Raw genomic sequence first — 16,904 nt, 5'->3', positions numbered from 1 at the left:
GTGATCACTGGGAGCCACTTTAGAGACTGCCTCCCGTAATCATAGTTGGTAAGTGGTAGAATAGGGATTCACACCCAGAAATCTAACTCCAGAAACCATGCTCTTAACATCAAAACTATATGGCCTTTTTGTTTAACAAGTGGTGCTTGAACCCCTACTGTGTGCCCAGCTCTGTGCCAGGCGCTGGGACTACAGAGATGAAACTGATTTCATGTCCAAACTCATTTATTATTCTATACCAGGATTATCAATTAATTGGGCATTCATTGGTGACAGGACTCTTCTATCAAAGCGCTGTGGCACAGGCAGAGATAGGGGACTAGAAACTATCACAGAGAAACAGTGTAATGCAGGTGAAGTGAAAAGAGTTGAAACCTGGTGGCAGTGCAGTTGCTCAGAAATCCTGCCTGGGCGTCTAGATCACCAGTCTGGATGGAAGAGTGGCTTACTGTGGTAGCTCGGTTTTCTAATGTAATCCATTCCGGAAGACCGTTCGAGTTCTGAAACGTTCAAAAACCGAGGGATCAACAGCCCACAGCCAGGCTTCAGGATCTTGCACTCAGAGGAAGCCGTGTGGCACGTTCGACTTCCGAGGCGTGTTCGAAAATTGAAGCATTTACTTCCAGGTTTACGGTGTTCGTCAGCCAAAATGTTCGTCAATGGAGACGTTCAAGAACCAAGGTACCACTGTAATTCTAAATCCTAGAAGACAAGACTTAAGGTCTGACCCTGCAGACCTGTGGGAGGAGTCTGGTCTGTGGCGTTGGCTCTCTGGTGCTCAGGAAGCAGAGGCAAGGGCATGGGAGGGGTGGATCCATACGGCTGCGATGCTTCAGGTCCACACACAGAGCTTTTTATGGAGATATGGCAGACAGTGAATATATTTCTCTGATCCCTGCCAGAAACATAACCGTTATCTTTGATTTCTCATCTTTTCACATCTAATCTGTCACCATGCCCTATAATTCACCTCTTAAGTACTCTTTTTAAAAATAAAATTATTGATTTTAGTGAGAGAGAGAAGAGATGGAGGGAGAGAGAGAGAAAAACAACAATTTGTTGTTCCACTTGTTTATGCATTCATTGGTTGGTTCTTGTATGTGCCATTCTTGGTGCACCTGGCCAGGGTCCTCTTCAATACCTCTTGAATCTGGTTCCAGTCCACCCCCATTGCTACCACTCTAGTTCAAATTCTGATGGGGTCTCACCTGACCTTTCTGCTTCCCGTGTCTTCTCCTTCCAGTCCATTTTCCAGATCACAGAGTGATCTTTTAAAATTTATATCTAACCATGTTAATCTCATGCCTCAAAATCTTTGATCCTAAAAGATAAAGTCCAAACCCCAAAGCATGGCATTCAGAGCTGTTTCTAGCTTCATTGCCTACCCATTTCCTATTTCTCATTATTTCTTAAGTTCTTCTAGAGTACTCACTGGCAAAAACTTTTTTTCTGCCAAAATACCTTTCCTTCACTTCTTTGCTTGGAAAATTCTTTAGAAAAGTCCCTGTCGTCCTCCTTCTGTTGACAGATAACTACATCTTCAGGCAATGCTTCTGGGCTCGGGGCAGATTCACCTGTGGGAGTCATTATGCTATCACACTCCCGATTCTCCTCCTGGGCATATTATAGGATTGCACTACTTTCTTGGGTGTGGGCATGTGACTTGTTTCAGCCAGTGAAACGGGAAAAGTGGAAGTTTTAAGAGCCAGCACATGAGTCATACACTTTCCCTCTGGGAGCTGCTCTGTCAGTCTTTATCCTAGAATAAGGAGACACAAAGCCAGCCAACCCTTAGTGCACATGTAACAATAATGAAAAACCTTGTTGTTTAAGCTGCTGAGATTTATTTTTGCTTGTTACTGAATAACCCAGGCTATCCTAACTGACATACTATCTCTGCATTGACACCTTCCATAACCACCTAAAACCACCTAAAAAGTGTGACACATTTTCTTTATACAACTTATCTGGTACAGATTCCATACTGCTACATATTGCTAATTTTCAATATGTTATGTCTTAGCCACCTCTACACATTTACTGAGGCTTCCTGAGGGCAGGGATGGTGCTTGTTCCATTTTTATATCACACAAAGTATGGTTCATGGCCAAGGCAGTATACTGTAATAGGGGTCAGACAGACTTGTTTTTGTTAATCTTCACCTGAGGATATTTTTTTCTATTGATTTTTTTTAGAGAGAGTGGAAGAGAGGGAGGCAGGGAAAGGAGGAGGGGGGAGGGAGAGAGAGAGAGAGAGAAACATAGATGTGAGAGAGACACATCAATTGGCTGCCTCCTGCACATGCCCTGACCAGGGACAGGGATCGAATCTGCAACCCAGGTACCTGCTCTTGACCGCGAATTGAACCCGCAACCCTTCGGTGTGTGGGCTCATGCTTTAAACACCAAGCCACACTGGTCAGGGCCAGACAGACTTGTTTTGAATCCCAATTCTTATACTTAGTGGGCAATCTCTCTGAATCTCAGTTTTCTCATCTGTAAAATGGAGTAATAATATAAATACCCTCCAGGGTTTTTCTAAAGTTTGTGGATAACAGGGACAACGTATGTACAAATAATGGCATGCTATAATGATTATTGTTTCCATTATCATAATAGATGGTGTTCAGTAAGTGCTTATGGATAAATCTTTCACTAATTGAAGTGGATGAGTGGTATGTGCATTGGGCTTGGAATTGCAAATCCTGGATTTAAGGCATAGCTTTTGTTACCAGCTTTTAGACCTTAAGGAAGCCACTTACCCTGTCTGCTTTTTTGCATTCTCAACTGTAATATGTAAATACTAATAACACCTACCTCTCAGGGGTTTGATAAAAGTTAAATGAGCTAATACATGAGGAAATGTTTTATACATGCTCAAGCATCACACATTCTAAAACTGTAATGAAACAGAGAAGATTGGCTGGTCCCTCACATTAGGACTGAGGGGACATTTGTGAAGCATCCCATTGTGCGCCAGTGACTTTGGTCTTGTTTTCGTTGACTTGCTTACATGTTTGTCTTTCCAACTAGACTGAGCTGCTTGAGATAAAAAATTGTCTTAGGAAGTTTTTTTTTAGTAAAGATGTTTATTTCTCCTTATATAATAGTAATATATGCTTGTTGTTGTAAAAATAAAAATACATGAAGAAAATTAAAGTCCTGGTAATTCTTGTCTGTCATACAGAGATAACTGTTAAGTTTTGATGTGTTTCTTTCCAGTTTTCTTCCATGCTTATATACTTACAAAATTGATATATCACAAATACAAACACTTTCTCATGTTATTAAATAGTCTTACAAAAATAAACATATGAAAAATTCTTATATTTTAACCATTTTCTTATTGTTGAATATATAAGTTGATGATACTTTTTCACTGTCTAAATAAAGTGGTAACAAACATTTTGTGATTAGGTATTTGTCTGATTTTCCAACTTTGTAGGAAAAGTTTTCAGGAGAAAAAAATTCTGGGTCAAAAGGTACAAAGGTATTTTTAATGCTCTTGAGACCTCCAAGTAGATTTCCAGAAAGGTTGAACCAAGTTCCGCTCCCATGAGCAGGTACGAGATTGCACATCTCACTATATTCTCATCTATAATGGGGATTACAGTTAAAAATAAGGTTAAAACCTTTTTATATGATAAATATTCATTTACATTTCTTCTATGAATTGTTATTCCTTTTGCCCATTTTTCTGTTGGAATTTTAATTTTATTCTTATTAATTTCTGTGAGGTTTTAAAAAAAACATTCTAGTCACCAAGTATAAGATGAAGACACATAATAGGTGCTCTTACTCTTTTATTGTTCTGAGAACTTTTTAGGAACAAAAGCAAACTTTCTAGGAGGCTGACTCTTTCCTTTCCCACCTAGGACACAGCTGGGCAGGAGCGGTACCGGACCATCACCACAGCCTATTACCGTGGGGCCATGGGCTTCATTCTGATGTATGATATCACCAATGAGGAGTCCTTCAATGCTGTCCAAGACTGGTATGAGATTCACTCATTCATCCATCCATCCATCCATCCATCCATCCATCCATGCATCCATTCATTCATCAAACTGTTCAAGAGAAGCTAAAGTGTAGTAGGCCTTGTGCTGTGGCCCAGACAAATCTGGATGAATAAGACTGGCTCCTTGAGAGGAGAGGACAGGTCAGTAAGCAGGCAGTGAAAATATCATGTGACAAGTGCAGTGATGAAGAGAGTCACCGGGGCTGTGGGAACCCAGTGGAGGGCTGACCCAGCCTGGGGAGCCAGGGAAGGTGTCCTGGAGTTGTTGACACATATACTGCATGGTGTAAGATGAACAGGAGTTAGCCAGAGGGGCGCATGGACAAGAATGTTCCAGGGGAAAAAAATACAGATGCGCAAAGGCAAGAAGGTAGGTGAGAGGGTAGAAAAAGCAGAGGTCATGAAGGATTTTGTGTGTTGGGGTAAGAAGCTTGAAACCAACAGGTTCAGATTAATGTTTTAGAAAGATCATTCTGGCCACAGTAGTGAATGGATCCATATACTGTTTTCCTGTAAACATTACCCCTGAGCTGGGCTCGAGTCCAAGAGCACATCCAGTCCAAGTTCGTAAAGATTCAATTCACAGTGGAAATCAGCGTAGCTCCCCAGTTGGTACAACCTCTGAGCGACTTACATCTTTCTTGCTAAAGGACAGGGGAGAGGAAGAGGCCAGGTCACTAGGCCCCTATCAGTGGAAAGGATGAGGCTGGGGGAAGGTGGAGCATCTGTGCTGCGGCTCTTTTTCGGAATTAGAGAGGCCGAGCAGACCAGGCACAGAGCGGCCGTGCTGGCCAGTGCCAAGCTTTTCTCCTGCCCCCTTTTGCCAACAGCCGCCCTTTGAGGACTTCTCATCTTCCAAGGAACTGTTGCCATGACTATGTAAAGCACCGTTTGTGTCTTGCGGCCTTGAGCTGAGAGTGACCTTGCAAGCTGCCTGCTGCACCTCCCTGTTCCAAACAGCTGTCCAGGGTGCCATCTGCGTGTCTGTCGTTCCTGGTGGTGTGTGTTATCCCCTCTACCTTTCTTCTCTCTCTTTTCCTTTCTTCTTACTCCCTTTTTTTCCTCCTCCCTTTTCCCTTTCTTCCCTTCAGTCATGATTTTTCTCCCCTCCTCCCAGCTCTCCCCATGGAGTGACTGGCTCTTTCTTTAAGTGAAGTGTCTTCACACTGCTCACTCCTTGTTGGCCTTGACCTCCTTCCCTTTCTCCATCAGTCCGTGTTCATTCTGACTCAGGAACACAGTGACTTTAACACCTGGTGATGATTCCTCCAAGAATAACCCGAGTTGCTAATCTGGGAGCTGAAGGTAGATGGGGTGGGAGGAGAGAGGAAAAGAGTTACATGAGGAGACACGGAGAGTTGGCGCCAGTTACTGCCTCGAGGCTGAAGACGAAGCGTGTTCTCTCTCCCAAGCCCTGGCCTTTCAGGTTTGCCTCTGAGAAACTTGGTCCCAGCCTAGCCCCCACCTGCCATCTAAGCCGCAGGGCCCAGCATGGAACCTAGCTCTTTGCTGGCCCACACAGTTGGTGGTTGAGTGAATTCCATCCTTTGAGGGAATGACTCCTCAGCCTTAAAGAAAAGGTTGGTGGTGGGATCAGCTTTAGGAGAAGGGTCAGTAATAGGTCCTGGTTGTAGTTAAGATTGAGTTAGATTGGGGGGTCAATGTCAGGATAGGGTCATAATTTTAGATCTACTTTAGGATTAACCATGTGCTGATTTATTCATTCATCAGACATTCACTGTCAACTTCTCTACTCTGTGCTCTTTGCTGAGGCTGGTACCCCAAAGATGAATAACCCTGTCCCTGCCCTCAAAGGAAGGGCAGATAAATTCAGCCAAATGTAACAGTAGCCACAGTAGGGGAACAAAAGGGGAAGTAATCATTTCTGCCTGATGGGGGCGGTTGGGGACAGAGTTAGGCCCATCCCCACAAAAAGATGTCTCCACACTATAAGGGTCCCATTTTATCCCCACTTTTAAAATTTTTCTTCTAATTATAGAAGTAAAACATACTTACTTTCAAAATTTGAAACATACATAAAACTATTTTTAAAAAGTTTCATAATCATTGTACATGAAAGAACGCACTGCTGACATTTTGGTTTCTACAAATCATCATGATCTAAGGTTTATGAATCACAGAGGAGGGAGGGAGAGGCTAGCTGGGCCTGGGGAAGGCTCCCCACAGGGAGAGACAGGAGGTGAAGGGTCTATAACGCTTAATAGAGGGATCTAGACTTCATTGCATGGGTGGTAGAGGAGAGAAAGCTTTTAAGAAAGGATATGGTCAGATAGATGGTTTAGAAAGAGCTCTCTGCCTGGTGAGAAGAGGGATGAGTGGGGGCATTCGAAGAGGGCTCCAAAGACTGGGGCTCAGGGACCAGCATCTGTGACAGCCAGCTGGGGCAGGTATCTGTCTCTGTCCTTAGCTGAATTGACAGTAACCTGGGTGTTGCTATTCCCATGGAAGGGAATTGGTTTCTCCAAGCTTCACAGAGTCCTTTTCAGCCTGGGTGGAGTGTGTGTGTGTGTGTGTGTGTGTGTGCACGCTCATTAACATGGTCCTCTCTCGGTTGCTCTTTAGGGCTACTCAGATCAAGACCTACTCCTGGGACAATGCACAGGTTATCTTGGTGGGGAACAAATGTGACATGGAGGAAGAAAGGGTTGTTCCCACTGAAAAGGGCCGGCTCCTCGCAGAGCAGCTTGGTATGTACACAACATGTGTGTGTTCGTGTGTGTGTGTGTGTGCATGCATGTGTGTGCATGTGTGCACGGAAGTGTGACTTTGGAGGGGTTGTGATTGCAAAGTATGTACATATGCACTCTGTGTGTATTGTTTCATATTCGTGTGATGTACATATAGCTTTGTGCTAGGTAATTCCTTATTATATGTATATATTTTGTTACACTGAATAGATAAGTAAAATTTAAAATTATGAACTCTTTTTTTACCAGCTCCCTCTACAAAAGATTTGAGGTGTTTTATAAAAATCATCATAGTACTTTCAAAAAAACCTAAATAAGAGAACATTGAAGCACAGATAAAGCAAGGATAGGAGTAAAATAAGAGGAAGCCGGGGTGAGATAAGTATGTATATTGTAAATTCCTGGGCATGGGCAAGAGTTGGGTCAAAATATTGGCTTTGAGCTCCCTAGCAGGACTCCTGCCTGTACCTGCTTAAAATAACGGCTTTTTATTTTCTTTCTTGTATTGGGGTTTAACGTAAGATTGACTTAGAGAAATCTTCCTCTAGAAGGATGGATGTATTGCTTAGCTTTTAGCCAGTATCTCTAAGTGGTTCTTACAACCTAGGTGTTGTAAGTTTTCAGAAGTAGGAGGTTTAAAGTTAGACTCTCTGACAATTTCTGAAGTACAGATATTTGGGCTGGAAGGTGGGTAAACTGTATAACATACAAGTGTGTTGTATATATTTGTATTATGTGTGTTGTATGTATTTGTATTATGTGTATTACAAAGACATGTGTGTGTTGGGGGAGGAGGTGTCCTATACTTCTTTCTTTCCCACTTCCATTCCCCAAGATGTTCTGGAATAGAAATTAGCAAACTGTAGGTACATAATAAATAGGGAGGTTGGATCATCTTGGGTCATGTTGTTCTTATTCCATCACAGAGGTTCTTAGGGTCCAGAAAGTGGCTCCACCCATTGGTGGTCCACAGAGCAGTAAACATGTGCTGAAGCCCACACCTGGGCGCTCTCAGGCTATCTCTTTATGTCTTCAACCATCTGTCCGCAGGGAAACACCCAGCACTCTCCCTGGACCAGTTATGCCTCGTGTTTGAAATGCTTTCTTCTGTGCCCCATTCCCTACCCTCATTCATCCAGTGAACCCCCCACTCAGTTCTCAAAACAGCTCAAGCTTCACACCTTCTGTGAAGCCTTTCCTGGCTGCCCAGATGTCTTTTCTTTGTATCCCCACTTAATGTACTCCATATAGGCAGCAATCACAGTGCCCATCACACTTGGGTGCACTTGTTTTCTTGTCTATCTCCAAAAAGCTCCATGAGGACAGGAAATGAGTCCTGTTTATCTTTGTACCCACAGTGCCTAGCATATGCCTGGCACTGAGTAAATATTGCACAAATATGTTTTGATTAAATTTTTATTATGTTAAGTATTTGGCTACTTCATTTTACTTCAATCCAATTAAGACTTCCTGAGCACCTATTCTATGCCAGGTACTGTGCAGTGAAATAAGATATATTCCCTGGTCTGTGAAGGACAGAAACAATGATACCCCAAGTGATCAGTGTTGTGATAGAGGGATATGCTGGGGGTTGTTGAAGTGGGGAGATACACACCTCCCACAAGGAGGCACTGCAACCACTTGGCAATCTGCGGGGATGTAAAATCCTCTACAGGGAGAGCAGTGAATAATCTGTCACAACCACCGAATACATGATGAACCCTAGGGACACAGAGGTGAATGAGTTCCCTGCCCTCAAAATCCTTATTGATCAGGGAAATATAATAGAGACATCATTTCAATAACCTTTGAGTAGATGACTGTGCCAGTCCTTAGCCTGTTTGCTATCATTCTTCACCCTTCACCTGCTCTCTCTCCTGCAACCCCCTCTGGGGTGTTCACCTTTGCAGGCTGTGTTTCCCAGGCTCCTGTGACAGTGGCCCGTGACTGGGTTAGCCAAGGAGAGACACTGATGGGTGACTGGAGATGGGGAAAAGGGAGAAACCTGCATATCCCTCCCTAACCCCCAACCCCTTAGCCAGCTCCTCTAGTAGATGTTGTCATCTTCCTGACCTCTTCTCTGACTCCTGCTCCCATGGTTCTAGCTTCCTTTGGCCCCAGTAATAGTTTTTATTGTGTTTTAATTAATTATTTATTTGAGAGAGACAGAGACAGAGAGAAACATCAACTTGTTGTGCCACTTCTTCACCCACTCAGTGGTTGACTCTTGTATGTGCCCTGATTGGGGATCGAACCTGTAACCTTGGCGCATCAGGACAACACTCCAACCAACTGAGCTACCTGGCCAGGACTTGTTTTTTTGTTTTTGGTTTTTTTCTGTTGATAATCTCTGGGTTTCCTCACTATTATATTTGGCCTCTTAGTTCTATCACCTATATAATCAATTTCCTTTGGATTAAATATTAAGAATAGGTCCCATTTTCCTGTTGGGATCTGATTGAAACAATTTGGTAAGGTGCCATGGTATTATAGGGGAGAGGTACATTGTATGTTCTGAGTGGTGGAGGTTGGGTGGGAAGAGAAAGGGAAGGCTCTCTGGAATCAGTGATTCCACAGGTGAGTAATAAAGATAATTAGAAGTGGGAGCTAGAGAGTGATAGCCTGAGCAAAGGCACCAAATAAGAAAGTGTTGATGTTTGTGGAACATGGTATGAGCCAGGAAGATGAAGCTGGAGAAGTAGACAGAGGCCAAACCATCCAGGGTCATGGGCATTAAGCCAATGAGGCTGGCTATTCATTAATTAGACGTCTCTCAGTTCCAGTGACATAAATACAAGTCAAAATACCTCAGGTTATAAGGACGGGGGATAACGGAAACAAAATGGAAGAAAAAGTCGCTGAAATGAGATGTTCAAGAAATTAAGAGGCCAGGGTGTTGGGTGGATTGTCCACATGAAACCCAAAGTTACTAAGAATGAAAGCAACCCTGGGTGGAAAGGAAGACAGTGAATCCCTTGCCAAAATCATCAGTGACCAGAGGGGTGTGAGTTGAAGATTGACCCGTGATGGAGACGAAGAGGTATCAGAGCAGGATGGAGAAGAGATGTGAACAAAAAAGTGAAGGAGAAATGTTCTGGGGCAGTGCCAGGATGAGAGCTGAGTTTAGCAGGTTGCAAGTTTCTGAATAGAATTCTGAAGTCAAATTCAGAAGCAGGAAGTGCGCATACAGTCTGTGGTTCTGTGGGTCTGTGACAGCTGCCTTTGGACTGGATGGGTAAACATGATCATTTTGGGGTGATCCAGTTAAGAATCGGATTCAGTTAAGAATTGGAACCTATTAAAGACAGCAGGAGCCCCATTGTTCTGAAGCCAATTAGAGGGAGGAAAGGACAGGGGCTAGTCTGATTAATCGGTTGTCATCTTTGTGATTTCACTAGATTCTCAGATCCTGAGAATACTTACTAATGAACCTGGGGAAAAGGTTACCATCTGGGCCTACTAATGAATAACCTTCCAGGAGGCTGACAGTAATTAGGTGGGGGTGCATCTGGAGTTGTTCTGCTAGCAAAAGAGCTGGCTGGGCCCATGAGCTGGATACTTGAATCAGAGTTCTCATCATACCTCAGGTACCTTTGAGATGACAGTGGAGACATGTCCCTGGCATGACATATGAGCTCTACATGTTTGGCCACCTCCTGCCTCATCTCTCACCACTTTGAGCTTTCTGCTCTAATGATAACAAACTGCTATGGTCATTCTAGCATAAACCAAGGCTGGTTTTTGCCCCATTATCTGTGCTCATACTTTTCCCCGTGTGGCGTGCTGACATGCATGTGCTGACACACACTCACAGTCACGTGTCTTTATCTAGCTGAGGTCTTCCTAGGAATCAGCTTCTCCAAGAAGGCTTTTCTGGCCCCCAGGCTCATTTAGGAACCTCCTTTGTGCCCTGACAACCTCCTGGCTTCTCACCATTCCAACTTGTATGACTGTACTATTGTTACTATGCCTCTCCCACACCAGACTAGGATTTCCTCAAGGGTAGGAACTGTGTCCGATTCACCTCAGTGTCCCCAACGCCCAGCACAGGACTTGCCATGCTCACTGAGCTGAGTTCTTATGACCCCCACTGTCCACATCCCCTCACCCACACCCTCCACGCTCACTCCCACCTCTTTCATTCATCTATTCATTCAACCAGTACTCACCAAGCACCTACTCCAGCTGGTGTAGAGGCTCAGGAGAATGACATGGTCCCTGCTTGGGTGTGCCCTGTCAAATGGGCTTCTCCATGCAGGGGGACACGTGCAATGGCAGAGGGAAGCACAGAGGAGAATGAAGAGACCCTTTCTAAGCTGGGTCCTGAAGAGTGAAAAGTTAGATGAAGAGTTTTGCTCAGTATTGGCCCTAAAGGCTCCCATCCCCACTAACTTCTGGAAGCTCCCGCCCCCCTCCCGCCATTCTCTCTCTCTACTGCATTCCTGCACAGCCTCTGGTTTGCTCTCCCTGGATTAGAAATATGCTAGTGTTTTCTGTTACTGTTCCAACTGAGAGCGAGACAAGGGGGCATGAGGGATAGAGCCCCGACTAATGCCCCACTGCTAAACCTCAGTTTCCCTGTTTGTAAATTATAAATGATAACCCTTGTCTCATCCCAGTCCCCTCACAAAGTTGTTTTAAAACTGTATTTGTGAACTGTTAAGGACTATGCACGTGTGAGGGACTGACACTCTGATTAGTGTGTCTTTTCTCCACCGTTAGATTTGGTCTCCCTTTGTCCCTGGCACTCAAAGCAGACCTGGTACAAAGTCAGTGTTCAGTAAAGACCTCGTTTATTGATTGACAATGAATGATGAAGAAAACAAGGGTATCCCCCAAAGTTCCTAGGAGACAGTGCAGAGGCAAGGAAGCTGGGACTAAGGTGGCTTGGGAACATAAGGGAAAGAAAATTGCCATGTATTATACATGCCAATCACTCTGCATACTTTTGTACGTTTAATTCTCATTACCACCCTGTGAGGTATGTAATATTTACCCCACTCTACAGATGGGAAACACGCTGAGAGAGAGTAGGCAACTTGCCTACAGTCACACAGTTAGTAGCTGATTGAGACTATATTCAAATCCAGGCTGGCTAACTCCCTGGCCTCCTCCAACTGCCCACCTGCACAATGTGGCATATCCTGCCCTCGGTGCCAATTCCTCAAAAGATGTTTGTGCCCCTGGGCTTGACCTGTGTCCTCATGTTCATCTAAACTGATGGTTTATGCCTATTTACTTCTTTATCTGTTTGCCTCTTTCCTAGGCAGGCAACACCCCCCCTCCCCCCCCGCCATCTCCCCTAATGCTGGCACTTGTAATAAGCCAAAGGCCAGAGAGTCCGTTTTCACGATATTCAGTAAGGAAAAGCTACATGCTGGAGGGTCTCTGAAGCTGACCAGGTTCCCACGGCTTGAGGATAGTGAGCCAGCAGTTGCTTCCTTCTCCATCATGGGCCGCAGCGAGCTGGCCCGTCTGCAGCTGGCCTCTCTCGGGCGCGGAACGGGCCTCAGGCAGGGGCCGCCGTGGGCTGGAGGTGGGCTGGCAGGGCTGTGAGCACCTTCACGCTGGGATGGCCGGGGCAAGGGGAGCCCTGTTTGTCCCTAAGGGCTTCAGCCTCTGTATGGACAAAGGGGATGATAGGGAGAAGGAGGGAAGAGCAGAGAGACTCCCCTCCTTTGTGGGAGAAGATGAAAAAGAGGGAGAGAAGGAAGCAGATGAAAGAGGAAGCAGAAAGAAGCTGTCATTATAACCGGCAACTTTTGTACAGCAATTTATCCATCGCCTCACTCAGTCCTCTCAACCTCTCTCAGCAGGAAGACACTGTTATTATTTCTATTTGACAAACGGGGTGTCTGAGGCTCAGAGAGGTTAAGTGATTCAAAAAGATGAAGTGATTTGCCCAGATTCAGACACTGTGGTAGTCAGATAAAAGCAAAGGAGGCCAAAGACACTTGTAAAAGAAGAAAAAGATATGATTGGTGGGGGAGGGAGGTAAAGTGAAAGGGAGAAAAAAGGAAGAAATAGGAGGCTGGGCTGTGTATGGACTTGGGAGCCAGCCAAACCCAGATCTAGACCCAGTTTCCACTGATACAGCCATGTGACCTTCTATGAGTTGTGTAACCTCTTGGAACCTTCGTTTTCTCATTTATAAATTGGAGAAGATTCTATTTCCCCAGCAGGCTGCTGTGAGGATTAAGTAAGATGACATTTGTAAAGCTCCTAGAATAGGGTCTGGCATGTAGTAGGTGCTCAATAAATATTAGAGACCCCCCAAGGAGAGCGGGCAGGGAACATACAGGGAAAATGGAAAAAAGGGAAGAAAGAAGCTTCAGAGGAGAAATAAAGATAGACTTGGAAGGAAGGGAAAGAGGTAGACAGACAAAAGAGGAAGGAAGTAGGCCAGGGCCAAAAAGTGTCGGAGAAAGAGGCTTAGGTTTCCAAAGGCTGCCACCAACCTGGCTGAGATTCCTCAGCCAGGAAGCAGCCACTTTGTCTGAACCAGGAGGGCCCTTCTTGTGTCTCCTTGGACAACCAAGTCCTGTTCATTGTCACAGAAAAGTGTTGTTAAGGATCTCAAGGTACAAAACAGACTAGAATGTCTCATGCTTTAGATGCAGTTTTCCCTGAGCATTTTAGGAGGTTTATGGGGGGGTGTGTGTAGAAGAGTTATAGGGCAATTCTGGGGGAATTCAGGAAGGAGGAACCCCACTGAGTGGAGATAAGCCATTGTGTCTGTGAGTGAAAAGAACAAATAGAGCTTCGCTTATTCAGTGTGGATCTTGGGGTGCCTCCCAGAGCCTAGACTAGTGCTGGGCAGGCCAGGGTGAGTGGGAGGCAGGGGAAGGAAGAGGGAAAGGCCCTGGTAAGTAAAAAAGGCCAAAGCCTGGGCTTCTCATATTGGTACCTGTACTTATCTTGGGGAAGTCAGTGTATTTCTCTAAGCCACAGTGTCTGCATTAGTGAAGTGGAGAGGGTCTGCCTGGACCCTCTTTCCCCCAGGTGTGACATGAAGATCAAATGAGATAATGGATGTGATAAATGCTTTGGAAACTGTGAAGTACTGTGCACACATATGGAAGCATTCACTCTATTAGAAAATGTATCTAATGACTCTGCCTGTGTCAGGCACAGGGCTATACACTTTACATTCATTATCTTGTTTAATCCTTGAATTATTCTATAAAATAGGTAAAGTTATCCCTATTTATAAAGCAGGGCATTGATTCATGAAGAGAATAGGTGACTTTCTGGGGATTACCCAGCTGGTCAGTGGTAGAGCCAGGATCTGTCCAATTCTAAAACCAGTGCAGGTAATCCCTGCTCTGTACCATCTCCTTGAAGCAGAATCCTCTGCCCATGGAATTAGGCCTCCTTGCTTCACCCCTGAGCACTTGCTGTATTAATCCAGAGTGTTCTGACCAAGGGGCGTGAAAGGGAAGGAAAAAAATCCTTACCTATATCTCTCTCCTCTCCTCAGGGTTTGACTTCTTTGAAGCCAGCGCCAAGGAGAATATCAGTGTGAGGCAGGCCTTTGAGCGCCTGGTGGATGCCATTTGTGACAAGATGTCTGATTCGCTGGACACGGACCCCTCCGTGCTGGGCGCCTCCAAGAACACCCGTCTCTCGGACACCCCGCCGCTGCTGCAGCAGAGCTGCTCATGCTAGGCAAGGCCCACCCTCCTGCTCTCCCCTCATTGTGGCCCCACCCCCGCTCTGCTTCCCCTGTTACACTCTGTCCACCCCCAGCCCCGAGCCAGCTGCGTTGCTGCTGTTCTTTGCCTGCAGTGGAGGTGGAACGATGCTCCAGGGGTTCTCTGCAGATGGCCCCACTAACAGACGCTCAGCACTAGACTAACAGGCCAGGTAGCAACGTGGGTAGAGATTCACTTTACAAGAGAAGACTCCATTTACAAAGAGAATTCACTACAGAGTCTTGGAAAGCAAATCTCTTTTCTGCCTTTAGAATAAGATTTCCTCCATTTACCAAAACTTGACACACATACACTTTTCAGGGCCTGGCCAACTGTGTAGAGCGAGGCCCACCTTCACAGCTAATCCTATTAACGAAAACCTCCCCATACACGACATGCTTGTTTCATATCAGGCTCCCCTGTGGAGCTTCCTCGCACTGCAAGGCAAGCTTTGCTCTCAAAGCCCTATGTCTGTTACCACGGATGCCCACAGGGCCTGGGCAGTTGCTGTGGTGACAGGCCAGGGCTAATCTCCAGAGAGCTCTCTAATGATGCTGGAGGAGCAAAGGCTGAGTCAGAAACACCCTTAAAGAAAAAGATTATTCCCCGCAAAATGTCAAAGGTTCCTGCTCTATGAAAGAGCAAACTAGGGAGTACAAGAAAGACAAAGAGAAAAAAGAAGAGAGACACAGGCGAGATAAAAAAGCAAGTCATGAATTTCTGATTTTGCCACTTTCCAGATGGTTCTTAACTGTGGGAACTCTATGAAATTGGTCACTGGCTCTTAAATTCCCAGAATCTGAAAAATTTATAGAGTTGGTAGGATCCCGAATCTGACCTAGTCTGACTAGTTAAACCCAATCCCTATCTCTGACAAGTGGCTGCCAGACTTCACAACCAAATCTTTTCCTCTAAAGCACAAATTCCAGGCAGGGACGGGAGCTCGTTGTTCAAACCATCTGTGGGCAGCTCCCATAATCCCAAACTTTTCCTTGTTTTAAGCTGAAGTATGCCTCCTAGAAATTCATCCTTTTCTCACTCAATTTGTACTAGCTCTGCTGTCAGAGAGCTCACAGAGTCTGCTCCCTCTGCCCCATGACACCCTTAGGTGACTAGAGAACTTAAGTCATGATCCCTGGGACCTGCACTTTCTCTAAGTCAAATAGTTCTAATTCCTTCTTCTGTGATTCATAGGGTCTTCTCCACATCCTGCCCTTTCTTCCAACCCATCTTTCAGTCACTCCTGAGTAGTCCACCTAGGAAGTGGGATTCAAAGCAGAATAATTCTAAAGGGGGGGGGGGGGATGACACGGAAAACATTAGGAAAAGTAAACTCAGATGTTTCAATCCCAACCTCATATAGTATCCTGGGAGTGAAACCTTAGTTTTTTACCAAAAAACCGATGTGAAACCACTCCTGGAGGAAGAGGCTTAATTAAATGCCCGAAGAAAACAAAAATACAAAAAAATCCTCTGACACTAGAAACAAGCTGAATGGATTAACTCATGATTCTAGCTCATGTTTGTGGACACTGCACATGTTTCGTTTTTAGGTGAAACAATGACATGGAATGAAGTGATGATTTCTGCACATCTTTTCTCCCAACCCTGAACCCACAGTGTTGTTCCCAAAACCCCCCCTCACACTAACATGTGACCTCAAAAGTCAGTGGGGGAGGAGGAGAGTCTCCCCCAAACTTTCTCTCAATTTCAAATGCAGCTCATTGTCTTAGGAAAGTGCATTAACTAGCAACAGGCCCCTCCAGAGCCAGCCCTATGGAGATGTTGCTTTCTCTGATGCAGAGCAGAGGATGGACTTTGGTCTTGGAACTAGGAGACCTGGGCTCTCTGCCCTAAATCAAGTGTGACACTGGACCAGTTACTCCTATCTCTGAGTCTTGATTTTCCACTTCTAAAATGAGGGGGGTTATTTGGATAATCTTTAATGTCCCTTCTCGCACTAATAATAACTCTGTGACTCTTTTTCACCTTCATTATTTCAGTTGATCTGCAAAATAAACCCGAGACATGAGGATCATCATCCCAGTGTCATTGTAGCTAACACTGATATCATTGTTCCAAGCGCTTTACATGGATTAACTCATTTATCTGCCCAACATTTTTGTGAGGGAGGCACTATAATCAACCTCATTTAAAGATGAGGAAACTAAGGTACAAAGAGATTCTCTAGCTTGCCTAAAGTCATAGAATGAATAAATGATAGAAAATGGGTTCAGACCCAGGCGGTAGGCTCCAAGGTTTGTGCTCGTCACTGCTTTCTATACCACATTGCTTATAAACTATGACCCAAAGAAGGTAAGAGACTTTGCCAATATCACACAACAAGCAAGCATTAGAGCCATCAGATATCCCAAAGCCATCAGATTTCAAGTCCACTGGAGAAAAAACCTGTCTCTAATCTGTTAACAAATTGCTCAGTGATTCGGACGAATCTGAGGTGATGAATGTCTAACACTCTAGAAAG

General features: G+C 44.8%; 1 protein-coding gene across 2 annotated transcripts in view; it reads left to right on the top strand.

Annotated features, from left to right (window-relative positions):
• The window catches only part of RAB3B (RAB3B, member RAS oncogene family), a 56,290-nt gene that overhangs the window by 37,079 nt on the left and 2,307 nt on the right, over window positions 1–16,904 (top strand). Inside the window, exons 3-6 of one of the 2 annotated variants that reach the window (XM_081143956.1) lie at window positions 3,875–3,993; window positions 6,601–6,725; window positions 14,206–14,393; window positions 16,423–16,502. In XM_081143956.1, coding sequence (XP_081000082.1) covers window positions 3,875–3,993; window positions 6,601–6,725; window positions 14,206–14,393 — 432 coding nt within the window. In that variant the 3' untranslated portion in view covers window positions 16,423–16,502. Of the gene's footprint in view, window positions 1–3,874; window positions 3,994–6,600; window positions 6,726–14,205; window positions 14,394–16,422; window positions 16,503–16,904 lie in introns of those variants that run through there. The other variant, XM_081143955.1, reaches the window with a different exon arrangement.

Source organism: Miniopterus schreibersii, assembly GCF_964146895.1.
Source record: "Miniopterus schreibersii genome assembly, chromosome: 8".
In the NCBI taxonomy this organism is placed as follows: domain Eukaryota; kingdom Metazoa; phylum Chordata; class Mammalia; order Chiroptera; family Miniopteridae; genus Miniopterus; species Miniopterus schreibersii.
Note: the sequence above shows the minus strand (reverse complement) of the source record. Positions and strands in the feature narration are given on the sequence as shown.